Raw genomic sequence first — 25177 nt, forward strand, 5'->3', positions numbered from 1 at the left:
TCCAGGAGGCTGGGAGAGGCGATGGCCTGCAGAAGGGTCTGTGTGCCCAAGGAGTTTGGCAGCTTGCAGACAACACGGGTGATGCCAGCTGAGACTGCTGACAGGGCGGGCAATGAGGCAGGGCTGGCAGGGCCTTCCGAGACATGCTGAGCATCCTTCGTGCCCAGGAGAGCTCTGCTGGGAGTCTGGGGACCAGCGGCTGCAGAACACGTTGTGGGAGCTGGGGCACTTTGTGCTCCCTCGTCACACCGGCTTGGTTATGGCTGTGGTGGTGCCTCTGCAGGCTGCCCATCTGCTGGAGGGGTAATGCCGACTCGGATTCAGGTTTTGTCCCAAACTCTGTTTTTTTCAGATGTGGGAGGTCATCACAACCCCAAGACTAAGGAAATCTTGTGAATCACTGCACTTAAGAAGCCTTGTGAATCACCGCTGCTGAACACGCCCCGCGCAGCATCAGCGTCTTTGGAGAAGGCTGCGGATGAGGACTCTGTGCTGAGGTTGTGCTGGAATGGGCATGGATTTGGGAAGAGGAGAGACAGTTCCTCTCCAGGGGTGTCTATTAATGAAACCAAACAACCAAAACCCCAGCACAGCTCCTGATAAACGGAGCAGGGAACAAAGTCATGGCACCTGTAAAATGCCCTGGGACCCTTGTGGGGCTAAACAGGGGATGCTGCAGGGTTTGCTTTGGCTTTCTCCTCTTTATCCCCGCACCAGGGATGGGGAGGGGGATTCTTTTCCTGCACTGGGGATGAGGAAGGAGATTCTTTTCCTGCCCCAGCATTGGGGATGAAGGCTCCTTTGGCCAAACCAATATCCCCCGCCTCTGTCGTGGGTGACGCGGCTCTGTCAGGAGGAGATGCGGCTGCAGGATGGTGTGGCCCGACTCCCGGGGGTTGAGTGGTGGTCCGGCTCGGCAGAGGGATGACCCGTACCTATATGGGGATGCCCCAGCTCTGGCGGGAGTGACCCATCTCCCAGGGGCTGTCCTCCCGGGTGTCCAGCACGGACCTGCATCCCGATGCGGGGTGTGGGTGTGGGTGTGTGTGTGTCGGGACCCGTTGTCCGCCTTCTCCCTTTCTCCGCACCCCGGGGTGCGGGTGCGGGGGGGTTGCGGTGCGGGGGGGCGGCAGCACGCGGCGCTGCCCGTGCGGCCCCGGCGGGGGGCTCGGGGGGGCGCAGCTCGGCCCGGCCCGGCCCGGCCCCGCTCGGCTCGGCCCCGCTCGGCCCCGCTCCGCTCCCGCCGCCGTCATTGGCGGCCCCGGCGGCGCTGGGGCGCGGGGCGGGGAGGCGGGAGCGTCCCCCGCAGAGCCGCCGCCGCCGGCCCGGCCATGTGCCGAGAGGGTGGCTGCTGCTGCTGCTGCTGCTGCTGCTGCTGCTTGCTGCCGGCTGCCTGCTCCGCGCTCTGCTCCCCAGACCGCTTTCTTCCTTTTGTTTTTATTTTTTGAATTGTGTGTTTGTTTGGTTTTTTTTTTTTTAAGTCCTTTATTTTGGCGTTGATGCTCTGCGAGCGGGAGACTTCGGGAGACGCGGTCCTCACCTGAGCGATCCAGCCCCATTCCCCCGTTTGAAGGTAAGCATGGCAGAACAACCTCCCCCCCCCATCCCGGCTCTGCCGAGCCCCTTCTCCCCGTCGTTCCCAGCGCTGGGGTCTTACGCGGTGTTTTTCCCCCTGTTTGCTTCACTCCCGCCCCCGCCGCCCGCTTCCCGGTGCATCCTGAACTGCCTGGGATCGCTGTTCCGAGGGAACCGGCAGCGAAACCCGCATCCCGGGGGGATACCTTCAAGGAAGGCAGCAGGCAGAGGATAGCCCCGGCTGCCAGGAGTGGGGCTGGGAAGGGGTTTGGAGGGGGGAGACAGAGCGAGTAGGACATGGAGAACTGCACAGCGTCTGCTCCCCTATAGCCTGTCTCAGGGGGGACTGGGCAAGTCCTGCCACCTTAGACCAACATGAAAAATACTGAGGTGCTCAGGCTTGGTTTTCCCTGGTCCTACAGCATCTTCAGTTTCAGAGCCATGCCTGTGAAGGAGGTCGTGAAAGCATCTTTCAGGGATGGAGTGGGAAAGCTGCCCCTGTCCCATGCCTTTCCTGGGTGTGCAGATCGTGTCCTTCTCTTCCATTTCATCCTCCTTTGCACGCTCAGCATGGGACTGAAACTGGGCTCTCTAAATAACCTGTCTGGGCATCTCACCTGGGGCCATGTGTCTAGGACAAGGGTTTGTTCCTATCTCATGTCCTGGCTCTGAAGGACGTCAGAATCCTCTGCTCCATCCCAATGAGTTCATAGAGACCACCCCAGTCTCGGGTTAGGCAGCAAACCAACCCACTAACTCACACTCAGCAAAGCAGTGGTGATGGAGAGGGATCCAGAGCTGCCTGTGAGAAAGGTGATGGCACAATTACCTGTGGGTTGTTTTTGTCACTGTTTCATGAATAGAGCAGCCATCTAGGTCTGTGCTCTCAGAGGCACATGGATATTGCTTGGTACATTAAAGGTAGCCTGGGGGCTCGGGGGGGCTGTGGGAGGGAGAGAGAAATCCCCCAAGGGAAGATGGCTTTTCATTTCCCCATATCGACCGGTTTCAGACAGGATTATTTATATTTGACATAACAGATCACCAAACTTGGAAGGTAGTGGGGGTGTGCTCATACTCATTAAGGTAGACAGTTTTCTGACAGAATAAATTAAAGGTAAGAGAAGACGGCACTTTGAGGTTCAACAGATTGTCTTCTAGCCTGAAATGAGCAGCGAAATCAGCATAAAACCTGGGGGGGAAAATCGTGTACTTGAGTCTGTGATGACGGATGTCTGTCATTTTAGGCAACCTGGTGGGTTATCCCAATTTTTAGAGTGCAGATGGTGCTCCTGGGTGACTTCTTTGAGCGAAAGTACCCAGTGTGATGGGTTTTTTAGTCATCATATCTCGTCTTTACTGAGTAAGCATCTAAATTATAATGCTGTAAGGGAAAGTAGTTTACATAAATTGTGCATGAAGTGAATGCCTGAACTATCCCACACCTGTGTTTAGGCTCTTGCCCTGTTGCAGTGGTGTGTGAAGAACTGAATGTTGTTTGCAGCCTCTGTGGATGGTTTTCATCTTGTCTGAAAGGAGCAGAAAGACGCACTAGGGCTGTCAGTGGGTGAAAAGAGATTTTAAACACCTTAAAGACCATGCAGCTGTAATTAAAAGTGTAACCTCCTTCCTCCGCGTGTCAGGATTTCTGTGCAGAACGATGACAGGACCTCTTCAGGAACGGTGCTGGTGCTCAGTGGAGATAAAGAACTTCAACAAAATCCCCCGCAAAGTGATTGATGTTGATTTATCACCCCTCAGTACATTGGTTCTCGTTTAGAAAGGATGTGGGGATGTGAGGGGAAAGGAAGGGAACATCATTTGTTCCTTTCTGTTTTATTGTCAGTGAGCACAGATTACAAATACAGGCAGTTCTTGAATACCTGTGCCTACCTGAGCGTGGAGAGTTGCAGAACATCACCCGTGCCGTGGTTACTGGCTGTATCTTTGCTGTGTTTCTCTTTGTTTCCCATCAAAGCCTGGTAGCTCTGTCTAGCTGTCACATCTCCTCCTGATCCTTTTCCACTGCACCTGCAGCAGTCCCTAAACCCTCATGTAGGTGACACAAGAGTCAAACCTGAAGGTTTGATCTCACGGGCTTTGCAATCTGAGGAGAACGTGTTCGGAAGTGGCCCAGGGGCAGAGGACCCGCTCGCTGCCCGTGGATTAAATAACCCGAGTCTTTCTAAAGGTTTCCCGTGTCTGAAGCTGAAGAGCACTCACTGACCCTACAGCCACACCTGAACACCCCCTTAGGATCTTGAAATGTTTCTCTGGGTGCCAGATGCAAAGAGATAAATGTGCTTAATTCCCTGGGACATTTATGTGCAGCCCAGAGAGCTTCGCTGCATCCTCACAGGCTGAGAAAGTCTGTGCCACTGACCTTTGGGCATGTCAGGATATGTCCTCAGAGCCCAGCATGTGGGACACTGAGGGGTTTTGCAGCTGACCAAGCTGTAAGGGATTTGCCTAACTCAGACCTTTTCATCTGGCTGTGCAGTGCCCGGTTGCATTAGTGTTGGTGTAAGAAACGGGGATAACTTGGTACCTTCTCACCTGGCCTGCTCTGTCTGTTATGTTGTCATGGATATGGATGTGGATAAGGACAGGCCAGGGAAGAGGTGCTGTGTGCTGGCAGGGCTCCTGCAGCCACAGCTTGTGATGCAACTTTTGACATTGAAGGGCAGGTGTTTGGGTTGAACTTGCAGCTCATTCCCCATCTAATTTACACTTTCTCCCATGTCATTATGTGTCATCTCCTTCTCTCCTTGTGATCTGATTTATTGTGGTGGGATTGGTTCACCCTTTGCCTGAGAAAACAGTTTATACCCCAGCACTGAAGGTTGGCAGCGGGATGACAAATAGGTTTGGGTGATGGACTCTGACCCTCTTCAGACCTTTCAGCCACATTCAGATCACAGCCAAGGCCAGCCCAGGCAAGGCTGGGACCTTAGGAACCCACGAGCCCTGCGAGAACAGCCCTGGGCAGAGGGCAGCTGGAAAGGTTGGGGAGCAAAATTAAAGGTCATAATAACATTTTGAAATATCCTTGGACCTATTTCTCCCTGGAAAGGCTAATAGCAGCCATGACCCATTAATAGCAGTTCAGTGCACCAGCAGGAGAACGGGGCTCCTCTGGGGATGTGGTCTCAAGGTGCCTGTGTCAGAGGCAGCACTGAGGGGGGCAGGACTTGATTTAGGCCAAAATCATAATGATGATGATTTTGTCCCATCCTACCTGTCCAAGAGCACAGATTTCTCACTGGAGCCAGGGGCAGCACTGTGAGCTGCAGCCTGGGACACTGCTGGGTGCCAGCACTTCCATCAGTGTGCACGGGTGCTCCCTTTGGCAGGGCATGGACTGGAGACAAGAGATGATCCGAGGGCTGGGGAGCTCTGTTACCCTCTCACTTCAGGCAGTTTTCTCTTGCTTGTTGAGCGAGCACCTGTGATGGGTCAGAGCTGACATTTGACTTCCCTCACAATAATGGCACAAGACGGGCTGAGACACCGCGAGGGCAGCTCAGCCCAGTCTCACCTTCTCCAGTGCTTCTCTCCCGTCTCCCACCTCCAGGACAAAAGCCACCTGTGGTCACACACCACCCAGCATGGATGTTGTGAGCTTTGCCTGACAGCTACACTGATTTTTTCCCGAGCTGGAAAGTGTGTGCCTCTGGGATCTGCCCATGGAGGGAGGGATGCAGCTCCTGCGTGGAGCTGAGTCGAAGGTGCACGCAGCTCTGCTGCCCTGGGAAACATCTCTCTGCTCCACAGCCTTTATCAAAGAGATGGAAACTTGTCATATTCTTTTTGCAACAATATCTGACATTATCCAAGCAATTTGCCTTTGGTGTGTTTCCAGAAATAGTTAGGCCTACGGTAGACAGGGGTGACATCTGGATGCATTACTGTTGAGTTCAGAAACATGCAGTAAACAAGACAGGATCTATTGTTTAAAGGTTATTTCAAAAGGCTCCCAGCGAGTTATCTGGCCGTGCAATGGGGAAAGCTTTAATGGCATGGTGATAATTGCCTTTTTCTGAAGGACATTTTAGAGGAAAGTTACCAGAAACCCAAAAGAAAGTCTTAGCCTGTCCTCGCCAGGTCAGGGACCTGATCCAACCTGAAAATTGGGAGAGGTTTTCTCCTTACTTCAGTGCTGGCTGGATCAAGCCCAGGAAATACATGCCTGGCTGTGGGAATAGCAGGCTGGGGGGCAGAGATGGGGGATGCAGGGGAGATCACCAGTGGCTCAGCAATAAAAAAAAAGTCTCAGATCAGCATAATAGGGCAGCAGGATTCACATTAGCAGGGAGGGCGAGAGAAAGAGCCCTCCCCGAGGCTCTGAGAAGAAAATAAATGTCATTAGCAATGGATAAAGCATCCGACTCTGAGCACCTGAGACGAGGGTGGGAGGCTGTGCAGGGAGAAGGGGGGCTGGCGAGGGCTGCCAGTGCTCAGAGGGCTCAGTGAGGCCGCAGCAGGAGCCACTCTGCAGCCCACGTATTTATTCATCATGTCCCTGTTTGGTTAATAGCCTGCTCATTAAGAAAAGAAAAAGGAGGGTCAGTGAATTCCTGGCAGAAGGCAAGTGCCAGCCATCCTCCCCTTCCCTCACCCAGGTGACAAGGATGCTGCTCACGTGGCAGAAGGGAAGAGATGTGGCTCTGCTGTCACTCACACACCTGCAAGTGCTCCTGGCAGGATACACTGCTGCCTGCTTACCTCAGCCCCAGGGCAGGTAGGACTAATGCTCACTGATAATTTCATGCCCCTTTGAGAGCCCTGATGGGGAGGAAATCACGTCGTGGTCTCACATATCTTTGTTTGCTTATGTGTTTCTCTGAGAGGGCAGTGGGAGAGAGCGAGTGGAGCTGACTGGAGCACTCTGCCTGCAGCGGGACCATCCCATCCCAGGCACTGGCTCCAGCCCTTCTCTGCCTCATCCAGTGCTGCCTTGAGGTTGTGTCAGTGATGCAGAGAGAGTCGGTGCTGGTGGAGAGCTGTTCAGAGCCATTTGGAGCTGTTCAGATCCCACACACCCAGCCTGCCACTCCATCCCTGCTTTTTCCCTTCTGTTCACCCACTTGTGCTCCAGCCCTGCCCTCCTCCTCCACAGCCCCATCCTCTTCTTCCTTCCTTTCCGAGATACCATTCACAGAAAACTTCCATGGTGAGACAACCCTTGGAAGCTGCCAGCCTGGAAAATAGGCTTTGGGGAAAAAGCCTGTCCTTTTTTTTTTCCTTTAAATTGCTACTAAAGTCCAGCTTAGGCTCTTCCAAGGCTGCACTGGTTGGCTTCCCTTGGGCAGGGGATAAAGGGGATGATCTTGCTCGGCGGGGGGATGGAGCCCTCCACACCACCAGCTTCAGGTCTGACTTTGAGGCCATGCTGTGGCTTTGCTCTGGGTACAAGTTCATCAAAGGGTCTGAGCCGCAGAAGCTCATAAGCTCTTTATATAGGGGGAGCTGCAAGCAGTGGGCACACCACACAGCTGGGATTTCCTTCCCTTCTGCTGGAGGGGACTCATAGCAAACTGGGAGGAAAAGTCCTCTCTGGTTTCATTTTTTCCTGTGCAGGTGGTCTCTTGTTCCTCGGCTGCCTGAAAATCTAGGCTGGACCATAATGGATAAGAGTGGCCTCTTGTACCCACAGAGGTACCAGGCATCAGGTAAAGCCAGGTCCTCTCTTTACTCATGGAGAATTTGGGATTAAAGGGGAAAATACATCCATATAAATGCCAGAAAAGTGGCTGCCAGGGAAAGATAAATACCAAGATTTCTGGGTGATGTGGCTGCTTTGAAACCCTCTGGGGACCACCACAGCCTTGTGATGGCTTCGTCGTCTCCCCTGACCTCTCCCCAGCTCAGGTCACTTCAGCTGCAGCAGATCAAAATGCCTCAAGATTCAAAGACTCTTAAACTGGCACCGATCAGAGCAAAGAGATGCCGTGGACTTTGTTGTAGAAGATGATACACAGGCTCCACTGAGGCTGGAATTTGCTGTGATGCTGCGGGAGCGTGCCCGAAGCAAGAGGGATTTCACAGGGAAGCACCAGACGAGTCCCCAAAGCAGCTGTGCTACAGGGAATCACAGCTCTGCTAAAACATCACTTACAGGCACCGTTTCCTGTGAGAAAAATAACTTACCTGCAAATAGCTTTGCTCATTTTTGTTCCCAGTATTCCAACTTGGTTCCTCTGGGATGTCTGGGTTTTTTTTTTCCCTGGGAAATAATACAGTATTTTCTGAGGTGACCAGCAGGGACAGTGCAATCCCAGTTCAGAGCTCCTCGTCTGAAACCTGCATTTGCTTCCCGATTTGAGCAGAGGGTGTTGCTTGGGCTCTGCCGTGCACTTTACATCTGGATTCCCTTTGCTCTCAGTGTGGGTTTGGTGTAAGATCTGTCACGGGCCCTCCTGCCTGAGTTTTGGCAAGCCATTAACTCTCTCCTTTAGCTGTCACCTGCCTTCCTAGCCAGGTGACAGGTTGTGCAGTGCAGGGAGACTCTCCCTGGCAGTGTCTGCCTGCATCATCCCTGCAGGCAGCGATGCTCCTTCTGCCTCCTGGTTTCCCACCCTGGCACCCACAGCAGCGTGCACGTTGCCACTCTTCACTTAACAAAATATACATGGGTTACATAGCAAAACAGGATGCATTTTGTGGCAATCCAAGCTAAACTCTTTCCTGGGGAGAAAATCCAGTGTTTGGAGGCTCAGCTTTGAGCAAGCAACGAGGTGTCCTGGCTGCAGGAGGGTGGCCGAGGAAATGCATGGCCTCACTGCTGGGGACTTCTCCCCATCTCTGCAAGCCAGTGCAAGCAGGGATTTACACAGATGCAATTTATAAGGCTCTCATGTGGAAGGGAAAGGAGGTGTCTTGGTCTGGTTGGTGTCTCCTGCTGGGTAGCTAAGCCCTGGAAAGATTAGCAGTAGAATATGGGGAAAAATAGTCCTGCAGTGAGAGTGGGAACAGAGTTGGGAGGGGAAGGATAACAAGTGTTGATTTGCGTTTGTTGTTAGGCAAATTTTGTGGGTTTATTGTTATATTACCCAAAGGAGGTGCTGAGGTAATAATTCAGACTTATGGCTGTCCTGTGGGTTTGCTTTGTGACTCTTTTCCTTGTGCAAACAGCGACAGGCACGAAGCTGTGTGGTTCTGCCACTGCCTGTGGCTGCAGCTCTTCTTTAAAGGTGTTTCTCCAGGTGAAATCTCTGATCCAGCTGTCACCAAGGCCATTTTCTTACTGATTGTGACAGAGTTGAAGGTGTATTTGGAGCAGGGTATGTGCTCATGGCTGCGGGTTGGACTAGATGACCTTTAAAGGTCCCTTCCCACCCAAACCATTCTGTAATTCCAAGGGCAGCTCAGGTCTGCAGCACTGGGTGCTGACATCACTGAGCTTGCTCTGGCTCAGACAGGAGCTCTCAGGGCACTTCTCTTTGCAGGGGAGACCTGGTGTTCTCCAGGTTGCCCAGAGAAGCTGTGGCTGCCCCATCCTGTAAGTGTTCAAGGCCAGGTTGGATGGGGCTTGGAGCAACCTGGACTAGTGGAAGGTGTTCCTACCCATGGCAGGGTGTGGAATAAGATGGGCTTTAAGGTCCCTTCCAACCCAAACTGTTCTGTGACTCCATGATTCTGTGATCCTCTGTGGCCAGCACTGGATGGGACACCCATGGGCAGGCATAGCCCCCGAGATAAAGACAAGCACAGTTAATATTAGACAGTTCCATAATCTTTTTTTTTGTGATTTGCAACAGTTCAGCGTTACTGTTTTCTCAGGAGTTATTCCTGATTCTCACAGCAGCTCGTGGGAGAAGATTCAGCCCACAGAAAGTGGGGTTTTCTTAGTTGCACCTATTTTCCCTTCTGTTTCTGGCATCACATCTTTGTTTATGTTGTATTTTTAAATAAAACAACACAGGTTACAAGAGTGTGATACCGGTTTCCGAGAAACCAAACACAGATCTTACTTGTTTTCTTCATACCTTTGTAAATGTTACATATTGTTGAATGTTCAGATTGGCAGACAAAGGGTTGGTCTTTAAAACACTGTCTGACTTAATTGGTAGTAAATATAAAGCGTGAATATTTCTGGGCTATGGCAGAACTGTTGACTGCAGAGGATTAGGGTTGCTCAGCCTCAGAGATGTGTAACACTGGCACGCTGCTGCTGTATTTTTGCTCAAAAAGGGAAGATTTCCAAAAATTAATACAGATGAGAACATTTGCCAGAACCAGTAACGAGAAGGGCTTTGTTTGATACGGCTGTTAACATTGCCTCGTAACCTGAATATCACAATCCTGTGCATTTTCGTGATAATCCTAATTAAACCATCCAGAAGCAGGACTGAGGCATCCTGTGATCACAGCAGAAATTCCTGGGCTCCCTTGGGCTCCCACTGTCTCCACTGTCAAGGCCAGGAGCAGTGGTAGCCAGGTTGGAGGGTGTTTTATTAAACAGACCCATGGTTCTGGACAGCAGTGAATGTATTCTTAATTCCCAGAGGAGACCTGTCATCTGTTGAACCTTCCAGGGGGAATCTCCTGCGGGCACAGCTCCATCACGATTTTTTGAGAGGCCCTTGGCACTCCCAGGCACTGGGCAGGGAAGATGCTCACATTTACAGGTCTGGGTTTTGTAAGGCTCAAACTTCAGGTTTGCCTGGTTTACCATTGAGGTGAGATGTTAATGAAGGGCTCCACGGGGTAGAGTGATGCCTGGAGAGCTCAGAAAATCAGAGTGGGTTCAGTGAAAGTTTTTGTTGATTTGCCTATGGGCTCCCAGTTCATCCCAGTTCAGCTCAGAAAATCAGCATTGATTCAGTGAAAGGTTTTGCTAATTTGATTGTGGGCTCCCAGTTCACCACATTATCTGTTATTTAATACCAGAACGTTCCTAGTTCCCAGTGAGCTCTAACAAGCGTGTACAAGTGAAGTGAGCTCACCATGCCAGGGAAGGAAGCTGAAATCCAGCTGGGATTTGGAGGTGGAGTGGAGCAGCGCTCAGGAGTGTGAGTCTCCTGCTTTGCAGGATGGATGGAGGCATTTCTGTGTGCTTGTCTCTAGGGTTTACAAGATCTGACTCCCCCCAGGGCTGCTGTGGGTGCCTTGCCCTGTCTTCACCGAGGCTCAGGGGGTGATTCAGAGCACCGGCCTGAGGCTTGGCTTTCAAACACAAGATACTTGGCATTTTCTGATGCTCTGAGGTGCTGCCACTCAGGCACCATTTGAGCACGGAAGGGAGAAGCTGCAGCCTGCTTGGGGAGCTGCCAGCACTGATGAGAAGCTGGGGAGGGCAGGTGGGAGCTCCCAGCCTCCCATCCTCGTCTACCTCAGTCTTCCATGTTTTGGTGCCGGCAGCAGCGTCGCTTTGGCTGCTGGGGGTGGCAAGGAGGTGGCAGATGTGGAGCATGAGCCGCCACCTCGCTCTCAAGGGCCTCTCCAGCATCAAGGAGTCATTTCAAAGGCAGGGGAGGTGTCAGCCCAGCGCTGACGATGGGCAAAAAGATCCATCACGTGTGTTTTGATTTCTGAAAGATGCTGTCCCTGAGAACAGTCGATATTTCAAACATCTGATGCCTACATTGGTTTGAGCAGAGCAATTTGTGTGAAGGTTTTTCTCAGTTTCTTTATTCACCTAATGAGGGTTTTCAGCTGAGCCGTGTGAGTTCCTTTATCTTTTCGGCTTTTTCGCTTATGATTTTGTTGTTGTGGGGTGTGTTTTTTTCCCTCCAAGTTAAATTTTTCCCTCTCTCATCTCCCAGGAAAAGCTGTAGCAAAATTAAGGTGAGGAAAAAAAGGAAAATTTACTGGAACTGCTTCATGGTGAGTTGCCAGAATATGGAAATTACCCTCTCAGACGGTCTCTTTTAATTCCCCTGATGCAGCAATGATAAATCCTTATTAAAAAAGATAACATAAGGAGATTTTACTGCCTGCAGAAAAACTCCAGGTCGCAAACAACGAGGAAGCCCATGATCCCTGGAAGTGTTCAAGGAGAGGTGGGACAGGGCTTGGAGCGACCTGGTCTAGTGGAAGGTGTCCCTGCCCATGGCAGGGGGGTGGAATGAGATGGTCTTTAAGGTCCCTTTCAACCCAAACCATCCTGTGATCCTGTGATCAGAGCAGTTTGCAATTGCACGTGTAGTTCCCCACGAGCTGCGGTGCTGCCACCAGCCCTGAGTGTGGACCTGGAGCCAGGCAAGCCTTGCATCCCCAGGTGCTCTGGGCAGTGGCTCTGCATTGGCAGCAGCTCTAAATCTCTGCAAATTCACTGCCTGCATCACCTCCCTGTCTCCCTGAAGTCCAGCCCTGGGAGCACCACGCAGACAGGAATTTAAATGAAGCAGTTTTTAGCCTCCGACCAGGTCAAGCAGCAGGAAGGTGCGTGTGCCACTCACTGTGCTGATGAGGGGGGGCTGTGGGGCTCCTTCCCTCCCCATCTGCAAGTGCAACTCATGCCCCAAGACAGGCAGGGCAGGGAGTTTGTGCCAATGGCCACCTCACATGCCAGTCTTTAACATTTATGTGTTATTTCCAAAATCCCCGAGCTCCCTCTCTCCTCTTCTTTATTCATGCACCGTGCTGCCTTGCTGGGCAGGAGTGGGAAAAACACTCTGCTTGTGTCTCATTACACGGGTTGAAGCGGAGCCTCTGCCAGAGCGATGTAAAGCTGTAGCTATGGAAACTCCCTACCCTTTTTTCTGATTTTTTTTTCCTAAGGCAGCAACGTATATCTCTTTGGAGTTCCCAGGCAGGGCTGCTTGGTGCCTGCAGCACCCGGGGAGTCCCCCGGTGTCACACTGCAGCAGCAGCTGGAAGCACAGAGCCAGGTCACACCGCAGGGAGTCTGATTCCCAAGGGCAGAGGAGGGGGATTGATGAGGAATAAGTGGGTTGCATGGAAAGCCAGAGCCCAGGGCAGCTCAGAGATGCTGGGGGGGGTACAGCATGAGTATCACGAGCCATCAGCCACCCACTCACAGCTGGGGGGGTGTGGGGGTGGGCAAGGACAGAGGGGTGCTGGTCCCCCTCCTGCATGTGATGATGGCTGGATGGAGGGTGTCCCTGCAGCTCTCAGACTGCTGCATTTAATGAGCACCAAGGAGCTTCCTGCTGCCTCCACATCAGCCTGGGTCCGTGAATCCTGAGCAAAGGAGGGCAGGGTGTGCAGCTCACAAAGACTTTAATCTGCTGAGGATCTTCCTATCCCACGGAGCTGTGTTCATACCTCTTGGAAATGCAAAGCTGTTGGATTTACTGCTTAATGGAAATGTACACTGTACGTGCCCTTCCTCCCCCACCCTGATCGATGGCTCATCTGCGGCTCAGGATCGATGGCTCATCCGCCTCTCAGGACATCACGGGGCCACCAGGTCAGGTGTGGGGACTAATCCTTCCCAACTACCAGTGCAGGGGGTGGTAGGAGCATGGAGCTGCTCTCAGCTCACTGCTCATCCAGTGCCTGGCCTAGGGGAAGCCACTTAGTCTGGAAGTGGGCTGATATTTGACAGATTTCAAGCAATCTGGCTTCAAAAGCAGAGCCTTAACCAGCCCAGGACTCAGTTCCCACGTCTGTAAAATGGGTATTGGCATAGCAACACTTTCTTTCTCAGGCATGGTACTGCCAGAGCTGGAGAGCCAGAGGTCCTGGGATGAACCAGGGCTTTAGCTCAGATGTGCACAGAGGCTGAACGTGCAACTGGGGCTGGCTGCAGGGGTCTGGGTGGCTTTGTGCCTGCCTGAGGCAGAGGCTAAAAGGTGCAAACACAAGCTCTGAAGCATGTAGTGTTTCTATTAGCACAGGGCTGAATGGCAGCAGAGATGACTCAGTCCATGCCTTCCCATAAAAATGATTCTCCATGCAGACACCGCTGCATGGCCAGAGCCACAGATCCCGGGAGCTAAAGCTGAGGGAGTCACAGTGAGAGTTGCTGCTTCTGCTGCTCTGTGTGGCCATCAGGGGGTACCAGGACCTTGTTATCCCTCTGTGCAGTGTCTCTGGGCTGTAAAACCCTTGTTCCCAGGACAAGTTGAGGACGAAGGTGCTGAACCCATCCCAGCTGCAGTGCCAGTGCCCCTGGGACCAGGAGGCAGCTCCAGCTCCCAGCCAGGGCTGTAAATGGCCGAAGAGCTCAGCAGGTGACTCTGTGTGAATCTCTTCCCATCTTCATGCCCCAGCAATCCCATCTGAGCCATGAAACCCTGTTCTCGAGACATTTGCTGGGAGATGGGACAGCAGGAAGGCTGCTGGGAGCTATTGGTGTAAGGAACCAGCTCCTACGAATCTCTTGGGGCAACAACATCTGCTTCAATCTGACACCACCAGGTTTTCAACCTGAAGAGCTTTCAAAATCCAGGTGAGTGGACCAATTCTGGAAAGTTACTCTTTCAGAAAGACAAATTTTTCTCTTTTTTTCCATAGTTGCATAATTTCTGCAGCACTTTCTGACCAGGTCTTTTGATCTTTCTGACTGTGCCTTGCTGGGGGCTGCAGTCAGCTCTCCTGTGGGATGGTGATGGAGAGGGAGCACTGCCTGTTCAGTGAACTGGGCAGCAAAAAATACTGATCAGGAGTAAGATTTATTATTAGTTCTCAGTATGCTAACTCAAGCTTTTCAGGTTGCATGGGGACATTTCCAGGATGCAAAACTGCCCTGCTGGGAGAAGACCCTGAGGTGCTCCCCACTCTCTGATTTCTTCCCAGCTCAGTGGTGATTGCAGTAGCTTATCCCAAGATGCTAATTCCAAAACCTGCTCTCTAATGTTAATATCTCAGGATGACTAAACCATAACTCAAGAGGCGATTAAACGGTGCAGGGTGGAAAGACAGCACATCTTTCTTTCTTTTTTCTTTTTCTTTTTTTTTTTTTTAAATAGTTTAGACTGCGTGTGTGTGTTTGGGATTATGGTCTGCTTTCCAGCTGATTTATGGAAATAATTCCTGGTACTTAAGCAGAGTATGATTGTTTGGGCAAGGAAAGGTGGGACTGGGGAGGGTAAAACCCTCTGGTGTGGTTTGATAGCAGCTCTCAAATCCTGACAGAGACTGGCTGCTTGTGAGCTCCCACTGTGGCAGCTCACCATGTGCAGGGTCAGACCTGGAGGCAAGTCCATCACTTCTGTACCAGTTCCTCCCTTGGGCCTGTTTTTTGGGTTTACCTCCCCTGGACTGGTGCCAGCACAGGGCTGGTGTGCAGGGATGCACTGCTGGTCAGCACTCAGTCACCAGCATCCCTCTTGATGTCTCCAAAATCCCTGCTGATGCATTTAGGATGTGTGCAAAGTTTCGCTGAGGGGCAGAGGGGCAGAGCAGGGTGAACACACCCTGCTTTATTCTTGGCCATGCTGAAGTGTCCACAGTCACATTCCCTAGTCCCTTTGGAATGAAGATAGCAGTGCCTTCAGCATGGCCACAGTGGCACTGGAAGGGGACATTCCCAAGGGCAGCATACATCCAGGTGATTCAGCATTCCTCCCATCCCTCCCTGTCGGCACCGCTGCTCTCCATTTAGCATCTGCAGTCATTTAAATTCCTGCCTGGCATTGTGCTTAGTAAGCCTTAATGCCACCTTGATGAGCTGTGCAAATATTATCTTTCCTGAGGCATGATTTGGTTGTACTAAGTGCCATTATTGCCTCATTACTGCAGAGCACACGTTCCCTCACACGCGCTGCCGGGGCAGGGATCCCCTGGATCGATGCTGCTCGAAGGAAGCCTGCTTAAGTGTGCTGGAAATTCAGACTGAGAGCTAATCTCTGCTTTAAAAACTGGCAATGGTGATTGGTGGGAGAGGATCCCTGATTGTTCCATGAACTGCTGCTTTTTTTAAGCTTTGGGAATGCCCAAATTCGGAGTGGCTGTTGCTGTGTGATGTATCTCCCAAGTAGCCTGAGCATCCTCTGCTGGGTTTTATTGTTAGCAAGCTGTTCTTACACAGGAATACAGCCTGGCTGTTCTGGCAGGCAGTGAGGGTCACACTAAATGATCTTTAAAGGTCCCTTTGACCCAAAATGTCCCATGGTTATATGTCAGCACTATCACTAGCAGGGACACCTGCAGGGATGCATATACAGTGTGTCTTTGGAAAAAGCTTGTACAACAAGGAGTTGTTGGGCTGCCATGTAATATTTAACAAAACATTTTGAATTGTAGAATTCTGGGATTTAATTATGTATAACACCATTTTTATATGTGGTTGTATTGAATTATAATGAGAGCAGACAGAAGGAGCAGTTCACTGTGACCTGTTTCTTATCTCAGCACTACTCTGGGAGCACTGAGGGAGGTTTTCTGAATGTAAAGGGCTGAGATGAGAATGGACAGAGAGGGGAAGAACAGTCCATGGCTGCTCCAGTCTCCTGGAGGAGTATATTGTGGGTTATGATTGATGCAAATATGGAAGATATATCCCCATATCATCCCTATGCCCATCTGTGTGAGCCTGATGTACCTCCAGCCTTAGTCTCACTGCCAGGGCACTAAAACCTTTCCACAGCTCTGGTGTTGTCCTTCTGTCCTCATCCATTCCCAGGCTGTCTGTGAGCCCTGATCCCCAGCACATCCTGCCCACGCTGCTGTCCCAGCCCTGCCCAAGCTGTGCTGGGATCCCTGGGTCCAGGATCCTGTTCTGCAGAGCTCAGCACTATTCCATCATTGTCCTGTCTGATAAATAATTGATCAGGCACTGGGTATAGGTTGCCTTTGAAATATGTTGTTTCTGGCCTGGACATCAGTGGGAGCTGAAGTATCGGGGTCTGTCCCAGCAGCAGGAGGGCTGAGGGGTGATATAGGGGACAGTCACAGGGGTCACTGTGGGCTGAGCTGTGAGTTACCTCTGTACCAGTATCAGTGACCTCTGTAGTTGGCTTCAAACCAGGGAAGGGCTCTTATGGCCACCAGAAAGGGACATGGCATTTCAGATGGGTAGGAAATGTTTTGTTCCCTGTTCTGGTTTGTTGTTTAAAAGCCCACAGCAGCCCTACAGGCATCTCCCAGCTGGTGGAGCCCTCTCCCACATGCCACAGATTAGAAAAATCACCTTATTCCAGAGACCATCAACAGTGGTGCAACCCCCTGTTTTCAGGGTAGGGAAAGCCTCTCCTGAGTGCAGGAGCTGCTCTGCAAAGGGCTGGTGTCCAAGCACAGATGGGATGAGCGTGGTCCTGGTGGGTGCAGGTGAATATGGGGCTGCTGGGACCTCTGATCCATCTCCAGCACCCAGGAGGACCTGTCTGCTGTGGATGAGCCTGGGAATTTGTGAGCAGCGCTCTCCAAACAGGGCACAGCAGGGAGTGAAGTGCCCTCTGCTCATAAAATATTCAGAAGTCCTTGGAGTGTGGAGTGCCTGGAGATAGGGGGGTTCCCATGGGGAAAGCACTTGTGCTGAGATGGGGAAACATGGAATGACGAGGTGTCCCACCTTGTCCTTGTGTTGAGGAGTACTCAGGTGGTCCTGTCGAAGCGATGGGTCTGCAGTCACCAAGCCCCCACGTGCCCTTCCCCAGCCCACCCACAGCCAAGCCTGGCTGTTTAAATCCCTGCTGCCTGCATGGAGCATCAACCCCCAGGCCAGGAACGCTGCCTGCCGTCAGGAGGAGAGAGGAAGCAAACAGGAGTGATGCAGGCCTTCTGCTTAAAGTGTTTTTCATATGGAAAGCCACGTTCTCTGCCTGTGTTTCTGGCAGCTGCCCTGTCCGCTGGCTCCGTCAGTGCGAAGTCCTCTGCTGGCACATTGCCCGGCCATTCCCAGAGCCCAGCTCTTATTCATTGACTGGGTAGGGTTACAGGAACTGGGGGAAATGCAGAAGTGAGGCCGTATTTGCCACCAAACTGGTTTGGCTCCTGGTTTATTTGCTGCTTTCCCACTTCCCAGGACGCTGGAAGTGACTTTCCTTCACGCCGATGTTCTCCAGGGTTTGTCCACGGGCAGAGCTGTGACACTTACATGGCACTGATGGGGGCAACAGGAGTTGCCAGGCTCACCTTAAACTTTACATCATCAAGTGCTCAGATTCAGTCCTGCCCTGCCCTGGACAGTTTATTACAGGAGGGATTTCTTGTTACTCTGGGCTAAGGTTCTGGGTCCCAAATGCTGCCTGCACCCAGCTCTGAGGCAGCTCTGAGGCAGAAAACAGCAAGGCTCAGCAGCTTGGGGAAGGGATATCTTGGACAACCAGCATCATTCACATGCTCTCACATTTCCCCGGCCTCTTACTGAGCTCTTTTCCTTTCTTCTGAAGTGGGGCTTGGTCAGAAGTGTTGGTATCAGGTTTTGTTGCACATGTATGAGCTGGGAAACGGCTGCATTGCCCACCCCAGGGCAAGACTTGCAGAGCTCATGACCCTCCACCATGGAGGGTCAGATTTGTGCTTCCCCCTGCACAACTGCTCTACTCCCAGTTTCCACACAGGACTTAATCTTCCCAACCTGATCATCCCTCTCTTGAGGTCTCTCCCTTGGGTCTTCTCCCCGGAGCGCCCCAACAAGCTGATCCCCCACCAGATGACACTTGGATGAGGGTCAGCCTGGGGGGCTGTGTCAGGACACAGGGTCGCTCCCCCCCCTCAGAGGCCCCCCCGGGTGCTGGAGGACACCCACGCACGGCAGCTTGTCCAAGCACACAGCAGAGCCAGGGATGTGCTCGTGCTGAGCAGAGCCAAGAGAGGCAGGATGGTGTTACTTCAGGACACGGTGCTGGCCTCCTCTGCTCCCTGCAAAGGGTGGAATGGGTTTTTTGCCTTTTTCTCCCCTTTTTCCATCCTGGTTGTTTAGAAGTGCAGGGCAGAGCTGATCCTCACCCCCCTGCATGGGACTGCCCTTATGAGCAGCAGAACAGTGAGGACAAGGGCTGGGGTCTCATGCTGAGGTTTGGACTGAGTGTCCTCCGAGTGTGGGGTGTCTCTGGCTGTCTGTTCATCCCTGTGTGTTTATTATGGTGGGATCTAAGCTCCTGTCTGCTCCAGTGCTGGGTACCAGACAGGAGCAATCCTGCCAGCACTGGTGTCTGTGCTGCCAGTTGTCATTTCCTACCCAGTTTGGCTATTTTGTTTAAATCTCCAGCTCCTGGAGTCAGGTGAATAAGGGCAATTCCCAAATTCCATATTAAATAGAGGGCTGTGGTGCTTCTGGCTGCAGAGGAAGCAGGTCCCAGATCTGCTGGGGGATGCAGGCAGCACTAGGGCAGAACAAGTTGTGGACTACAGCTCTTTGCAGGTCAGACACAGACTCCTTGTGCAGGTACAACTTCAGTGGGACCAGCATTCCCTTATTTTAGTGCTTGCCACGACAGTGTTTCCAGATAGGCTTTGGAGTGACTGTGTCGCCTTGGGGATGGGAATAGGGGTGGGATGGGATGGGATGGGATGGGGTGGGATAGGTAGAAGCCCCATTCAGTTAAGGGTCTGTCCTAAAGATTGTGGTTAATACCTGTAAATCCTAGAAATTGGCTTAACTGGGTGCTTAAGGGTCTCCTAAAAAAACCTTGGAGCTGTGTCCTTTTCTATCCCCAGGTCTCCTCCCACAGCTTCAGCAGGCAGGGTCAGGCCAGTCCACATGATCCAGCCGTGCTTGGAGCACTCCAGCACCTGGACCTGGAGCTCAGCATTTCGGAGCCGTGGTTTAGCCGGGTATTAGCTGGAGCCTTCGGACGGGCTGAGCTCAACCCCCCCAGCTGCTCCAGAGCCTTCCTCCCACGCAGCCCTCCCCAGAGGCACTGGATGCACAGAGCTCTCTGCAGGAGCCAGGCACAGCTGTGAGCAGCCTCTCCCTGCACTGGGCATCCTCGGTGGTCCAGGGACCGTGTTCAAGATGCTGGGGGGGTGACTTCAGATGATTTCTCATCCCACCCCTTTTCCCCCTCTGCATTATCAAGTCCCATTCTCATGAGAAGTTTCCCCTGGCCCCCTCCAGCCCCTGGGGGGAGCAGAAGCTGATGCAGACCTGGCCCTTAGTGAAGATTTCAACCTCAAAGCCACAACCTCAGCCATGGCGGGGTCTTGAAGGACCTGCAGGCAAAAGCAAGCATGTGGCACAGGATTGTGACCAAAAGCAAACAGCTCATGCAGGAGCAGCCTGTAGCGACCGTACAGTGCCTTTGGTTTGTTGCAGCACAGCCTGTCCTTTGCACTCCGGGAAGGTAAAGCCAGGGAAGGGGGAAGTCTTGCTTCCAAGCCTTGTGTGCCCACACCAGCACAGTGGCTCCCAGTAACCCTAAGGGCCACCATCCCCTGTCACCCCACAACACTGGAGACTGTGTTCCTACAGCAAAAGGCTCCTGGGCTGGCAGTAAATAGCCTGTGTGGAGTTAAAATGCTCCTGAAGCCGCTGTCTGGCAGTGATGGAGGATGTGCTGGGGGTTGGGTTTGGATGGGGTGGGGGACTGGGGGTGGTTCAGGCATCCTTGGTATCTGGAGGGCTCCTAATGTTACTGAGGGGCAAGGAAGGAGCCAAGTGAGTGTCTTCTGGGACTGCATCTCTCATGCCTGCGTTCCCAGTACCAGGGCTCCTGCATACCTCCTCCAAGACCACAGCAGAGCTGCAAAGCACTTCCTTTTACCAGGATATTTATTGCTAAATATATGAATCTGGGAGCCTGTGGAGCGTGAAATTAGGAACAAATGTAAAAGGGAGGTCTAGACAGGAATTGTTCAGCTTATGGGCCTCTGCATGCTCTGCTTTCCTCCCCCTTTGCATGCTGGAGGGTTTAATGCTTCCAGGTACGCAGCTTTAATCAGAGAAGTATGTCTTGGGAGGAAAAAAAGGGTGAAATGCAAATGGTCTTGCTCTGGAGGGAGCAGTGGCTGTGATGCCACGTCTGGCTGGGCACGGCTGGGCAAGAACCATGAAAATTGGCTCTGTGTCACCCTCACTTGTGCCCCCGGCGTTTAATTAATGGGTGGGAAAGCCGTGGAGCACTCCCTGGCAGAGCCCTGCCTGCCACCTCCCATAGTGGGCTGGCAAGGAGATGATGGTCCCCTCTGATGGGTGCAGTGCCAGTCCCTGAGAGGCTGCAGGGCTGAGTCTGCACCCCAGAGCCAGGTCCTGTGCCAACCCTGCACACCCTGCCCTTGGCTCCAGGACAGCAGGGGGATTGCAAATGGGAGCAGCAAAGGACCCAGAGATGGGCATTTCTAGCCAGTACCCGCTGCAGCCCAAGGAACCAGAGTTTCTAAATCACTAATGTGCTGTTTCCAGACCTTTCCCATGGCTGTGTTGCTCCTCCTGAGCCTCCTCAGAGCATTTTGCCCAAGGAATGAGGGCAGGATTTGGCCCGGCACTTGCCCTGTGGCTGCTCAGTGTGAGAAGCCCTTCAGCCGTCAGTATAAATTCCCTTCCCTCCTCCCTTCCCTCCTCCTCGGCAGCAACATAAAACGTGACACTGCTTTATCCATTCAGCACTCACCCAACTTTAGCAGGACATTAAGCGCCTGAAAATATGGCACGGATTTATTTTCTTTGGAAGCGGGTTAAATCCCTGACAGATACAGTTGCTTTTCCTCGGGTGCTGAAGTAATTTGGGGCTGGGGTGGCTGGTTTTTTGGTTTAACCTGATAGCATGAACTGGAGGCCAGCTTTGCTAAAGCACTTGAAGAGTAGGTGGTCAGGGTTTGATTTCTCTCTTAATTTATGCCTCTTCTCCTGTTCCCAGCCCAACGCTTGCAGCACTAAAGGGCTGCTGGAGCTTTAGCCGTGCCAGTGTTAGTGCTGCTGTCTCCAGAGCCCCTGGCAGGTGTGAGCAGGCAGGTACACGTCTCCCCAGCATCCTTCCTGTGGCAAAGAGCTGTGTCTTGTCCTGCATGGGATGGAGAGGAATTCAAGCCCTCCCATGAGCTCTCAGGGGAGGGATGCTCAGAGCAAGACCATGTTGGCGTTGTGGGGCTCGTGCTGCACGTGATGAACAACGTCCACCCTCTAAGTGAATCCAGCAGTGCCAGGAGCAGGGATCTTCCACTGCTACCAGTGCTGCGTCAGCAGATTCCTCCCAGATTCCTCTAAGGGGCATTCCAGGTAGAGAAGGGTGCTGGTGGTACCCCAAAGTGCATGCACAGGACCAAGCTGAACCACAACAACTCTATGATGGTCAGTGCGCTGTGTCCCAGCCACAGCATTTGTGAGCGAACAACTCACCCAGGGCTGTCAAAAACATCATCCTGGGGTGCCCCCAACAGCTCCCCAACACTGGCTTTGTGAAGTGGAGGAGCTTGGTGCCTCAGACACATCCTGTTCCTAAGCTTGCTGCTCAGGGAGGGGAGCATACCTGTCCCTGCAGTCATTAAGGGCTCACTTAGCAGCTCCAGTCATTCCAAATTAAAATATCACATTGTTTTCATGGGGGAAATGGATTATAGGCTCAGAGAAAAATGTCTACAGCTCAGAAATCCTTATTGCAAAGCTCCTTCTCCCATCACCAAAGCTCTCTGCCACCAGGCAGGAGCCGGGAGGGTGCCACGAGCCTGGGTCAGATGGTTTTACTTCCCTTGGGTCCCCCCTCCTGTGTGCAAAAGAGCCCCAGAGCTGCTTCTCACTCAAACTCTCACCCACTTCATGAGGATTCTTTTCCCCCCTGCACATGCAAGGTGGCATTTAAGGGAGAAGGGGACTCCCTGTTGACTTCCACAGGTGCCCAGTGCCAGGCTCTGACCTTATCCTGCCTGTCACCTCCCAGCTCCTGGTTTCTATCCCCCTGCAGATGAGGGTGAGAGCAGGGTTTGGGGCTCTACAGCCCAGCCCATCACCAGCCTCACCCTATCACCCCGTGCACTCGCTTTTGCAGGCTGTTAATGGAGAAGAGGGCGGATGACAGCCGGGACCGTGGTCATCACAGGTGGAATATTAGCGACTGTCATTTTGCTATGTATCATCGCCGTCCTCTGCTACTGTAGGCTCCAGGTAAGGCTGGGGGATGCAACCCTAAAGGGTGCTGCAGCAGAGAGGGGAGTCCACTGGTCCTCAGGGCTGGCATGCAGGGAGCAGCCCCTCAGGGACAGGGCGGGGGGTTTGGGGTGCCAGCTGAGCCATCCCGTTTCAGTATTACTGCTGCAAGAAGGATGAATCCGAGGAGGACGAGGAGGAGCCCGACTTCGCCGTGCACTCCCACATCCCGCCGCTCCACTGCAACCGCAACGTAGTGCTGACCAACGGCCCGTCCCTCTACACCTCGTCCCCCTTCACCAAGAAGCCGACCCCGACCCGGTCCAGCTGCCCCGGCTGCGGCCCCTACGAGCCCCCCTACGAGCCCCCCACCTTCTTCCTCCAGGAGCCCCCCGAGGAGCTGCACAACGGGGGCGACCGGGTGAGCTACAAGACGGTGAGCCAGGAGGATCTGGCTCTGCCGGTGAGCGTGTCCAACCTGCAGGCTCTCAACCCCAACCGGCTCTCGGCCATGCGCGAGGCCTTCTCCCGCAGCCGCAGCATCAGCACCGACGTGTGAGGGGCCGACGTGTGAGGGGCCGGCGTCCCATCACACCTCCTCGCACCTGCCGGGGCTCTGAACGGTGGGGAGAACTCGGTGAAGTTCGTGGAAGAGTTCTGAAAAAGAAAAAAAAGGAAAAGAAGTGAATGTATTTCTACCAGGGCTGAAGGGGTAGCGAAGCACACCCGAAAGGGGAGCGTGGGGGAGGATGGCTGCAGCTGGGACGTGAGGTCTTCTAGCACCGCGTTGCATTTTTTTTTTTTTCTTTTGTAAAGAGGATTTTGATACTTGGAGCATCCTTTTCTACGGAGTACCCACCCCTCCTCGCCTGGAACGCCGAGGGACGGTGAGCAAATAGTGGGGCACAGGATTGGCTGCAGAATGGGTCGTGCTGCGAGTCAGCAGCCAGCTGCTGCCGTGACGTGGGGGCCCTGATGTGCACACACATGTGCGCACACACACACACACACACACCCCCTAATAGGTTCTCAAGCAAAGCAGAGCTGCTATTGCCCACCCTTCTGCCACCCCTTCCTGCAGCGCATGGGAGTGTGCATGTGTGTGTGTGCACAGCCCTGCACTATTCCCAGGCCACCTCGCTCCTCAAATCAGTCATTAATTCTCAAGTGACAGGCACAATCCCTTCAGGGTTGGGATGGCGGGTGCATGCACAGCCTATCCCTGCCCCTGGAGATCCTGGAGTGACCTCACAGTTCCCTGATGGAGGGTGCAAACCCATTGTGTTGCCTGGCTATGGGAATAACACACAGCACACTTTTGGATTGAGGAATACCTCTCTGAATAATCCATCCCTTCTCCAAGTAATGCCATAAACAACTTCTAACTGAGGCTCTCTGTCATCACGTATGTGCCCACCCCAAGCATGCACATTTTTACATGCATTTATTTGTCTTTAATTTTTCTAAAAATCCATGATGCTTTTCACCCATCCAGAGATGTGTCAAAACACTTCAGATTTAGGCAAAACCTCCTCTTTAGCATTTTTCATTGAGCCCTTTCCCACAGCTGGGCAGCCTGGCTGTGGCACCAGCTCTGTCCCTGCTCCTCCAGCCACACTGGATCTGGTCAGGGCAGTGCTGGGAGAGCAGCAGGCACAGAGCTGGTCCCTGAGAGTGTCCCTCTGCACCAAGCATGCTGTAAAGGAACCCTTTTAGTATTTCAGTGCTTTAAGAGAGGAATTGCACGTCACAGCAATGTCTAGAGGGGGACTCACGCTCCAGTCTCTCCTGGCTGTCTCCATTCCTCCCCTCCAACCTCGCCATACTCCCAGTTTGTGTGACAAAAAGCACCCTGTTTCTCCTGGATTATACATTATTCAGGTTAAAAGCATCACGCTGGACCTGGGGGCAGCTGGCAGAGGATGGACTGGCTGCACAGAGACTCCAGTGGCCCCAGTGCTGTGCTCTGGGTCAGCTTTCCTTTTTCAAGGTGTTACGGGAAGAAGCAGCCGTGGCTCCAGCCCCATCGGCTCACAGACACTGTGCTGCAGCCCAGCTGGGTACTTTACTTTTAACCACGAGGGCTTTTAATTCCACAGGAAATCTTTTGAAGTACAAGTCAGTCTTTGCAAATGAGTATCTTCGACTTTCTCGGGGGTTCTGTTTGGGTTTGGGGGGGGAGGGGGCCGGGGTTGGTTTCGTACGTGTTTAATATTCTGGGCTCGGTCCCTGAGGTGCTGCATCCCGGGAGCACGATGCCTCTGCTCCAGAGGGATGCAGCCACTCGGGCCATGCTCCCGTGTACAGTTCTCACCGGGGTTTGTTTCCACGCCTTGAGCCCTTTCTCTCCCCGTTTCTCGTGACCGTACTTCTCCTCCCAGCCTTCCTTCCTTTTTTCCCTTATTTCTTTCCCTTGTAGCTTGGAAACTAAGCAGACGGTTGGCTTTCACTAACCTTCACCTGGTGATCTGTTGTACAGGACTTTGGGGATCTCGGGGAGGGGGGGAAAGTAAAAACAGAAATAAAATAAAATTTAAAAAAAAAAAAAAAGAAAAAAAATAAACTACTTTGACATGGGTTTTGAGGCTTTTTTTTTTTTGTCCCTGCACCTGCAAACATGGGGTGGTGTTTGCAAAGCCCTCATGTGGACACGGGAGCTCCCTGCTGCTGAGGGGAACAGTGCAGCAGCAGTTGGGGTGCACACCCCAGTGTGGGTGGTGAGCCTTT

General features: G+C 52.8%; 1 protein-coding gene across 2 annotated transcripts; it reads left to right on the forward strand.

Annotated features, from left to right (window-relative positions):
- Positions 1–479: 479 nt before the first annotated feature.
- Positions 480–24953, forward strand: FAM163B (family with sequence similarity 163 member B). 2 transcript variants are annotated; one of them, XM_064676771.1, is made up of 4 exons: positions 480–497; positions 1482–1573; positions 22353–22468; positions 22608–24953. In XM_064676771.1, exons 3-4 carry the CDS (start codon positions 22376–22378, stop codon positions 23007–23009), a joined length of 495 nt encoding a protein of 164 aa, XP_064532841.1. In that variant the 5' UTR covers positions 480–497; positions 1482–1573; positions 22353–22375; the 3' UTR covers positions 23010–24953. The 2 variants fall into 2 exon arrangements, with proteins under 2 accessions (XP_064532841.1, XP_064532839.1); XM_064676769.1 differs by lacking the exon at positions 480–497 and having other exon boundaries at positions 1286–1573.
- Positions 24954–25177: the final 224 nt, after the last annotated feature.

Source organism: Pseudopipra pipra, chromosome 20 (genome assembly GCF_036250125.1).
Source record: "Pseudopipra pipra isolate bDixPip1 chromosome 20, bDixPip1.hap1, whole genome shotgun sequence".
Classification (NCBI taxonomy): domain Eukaryota; kingdom Metazoa; phylum Chordata; class Aves; order Passeriformes; family Pipridae; genus Pseudopipra; species Pseudopipra pipra.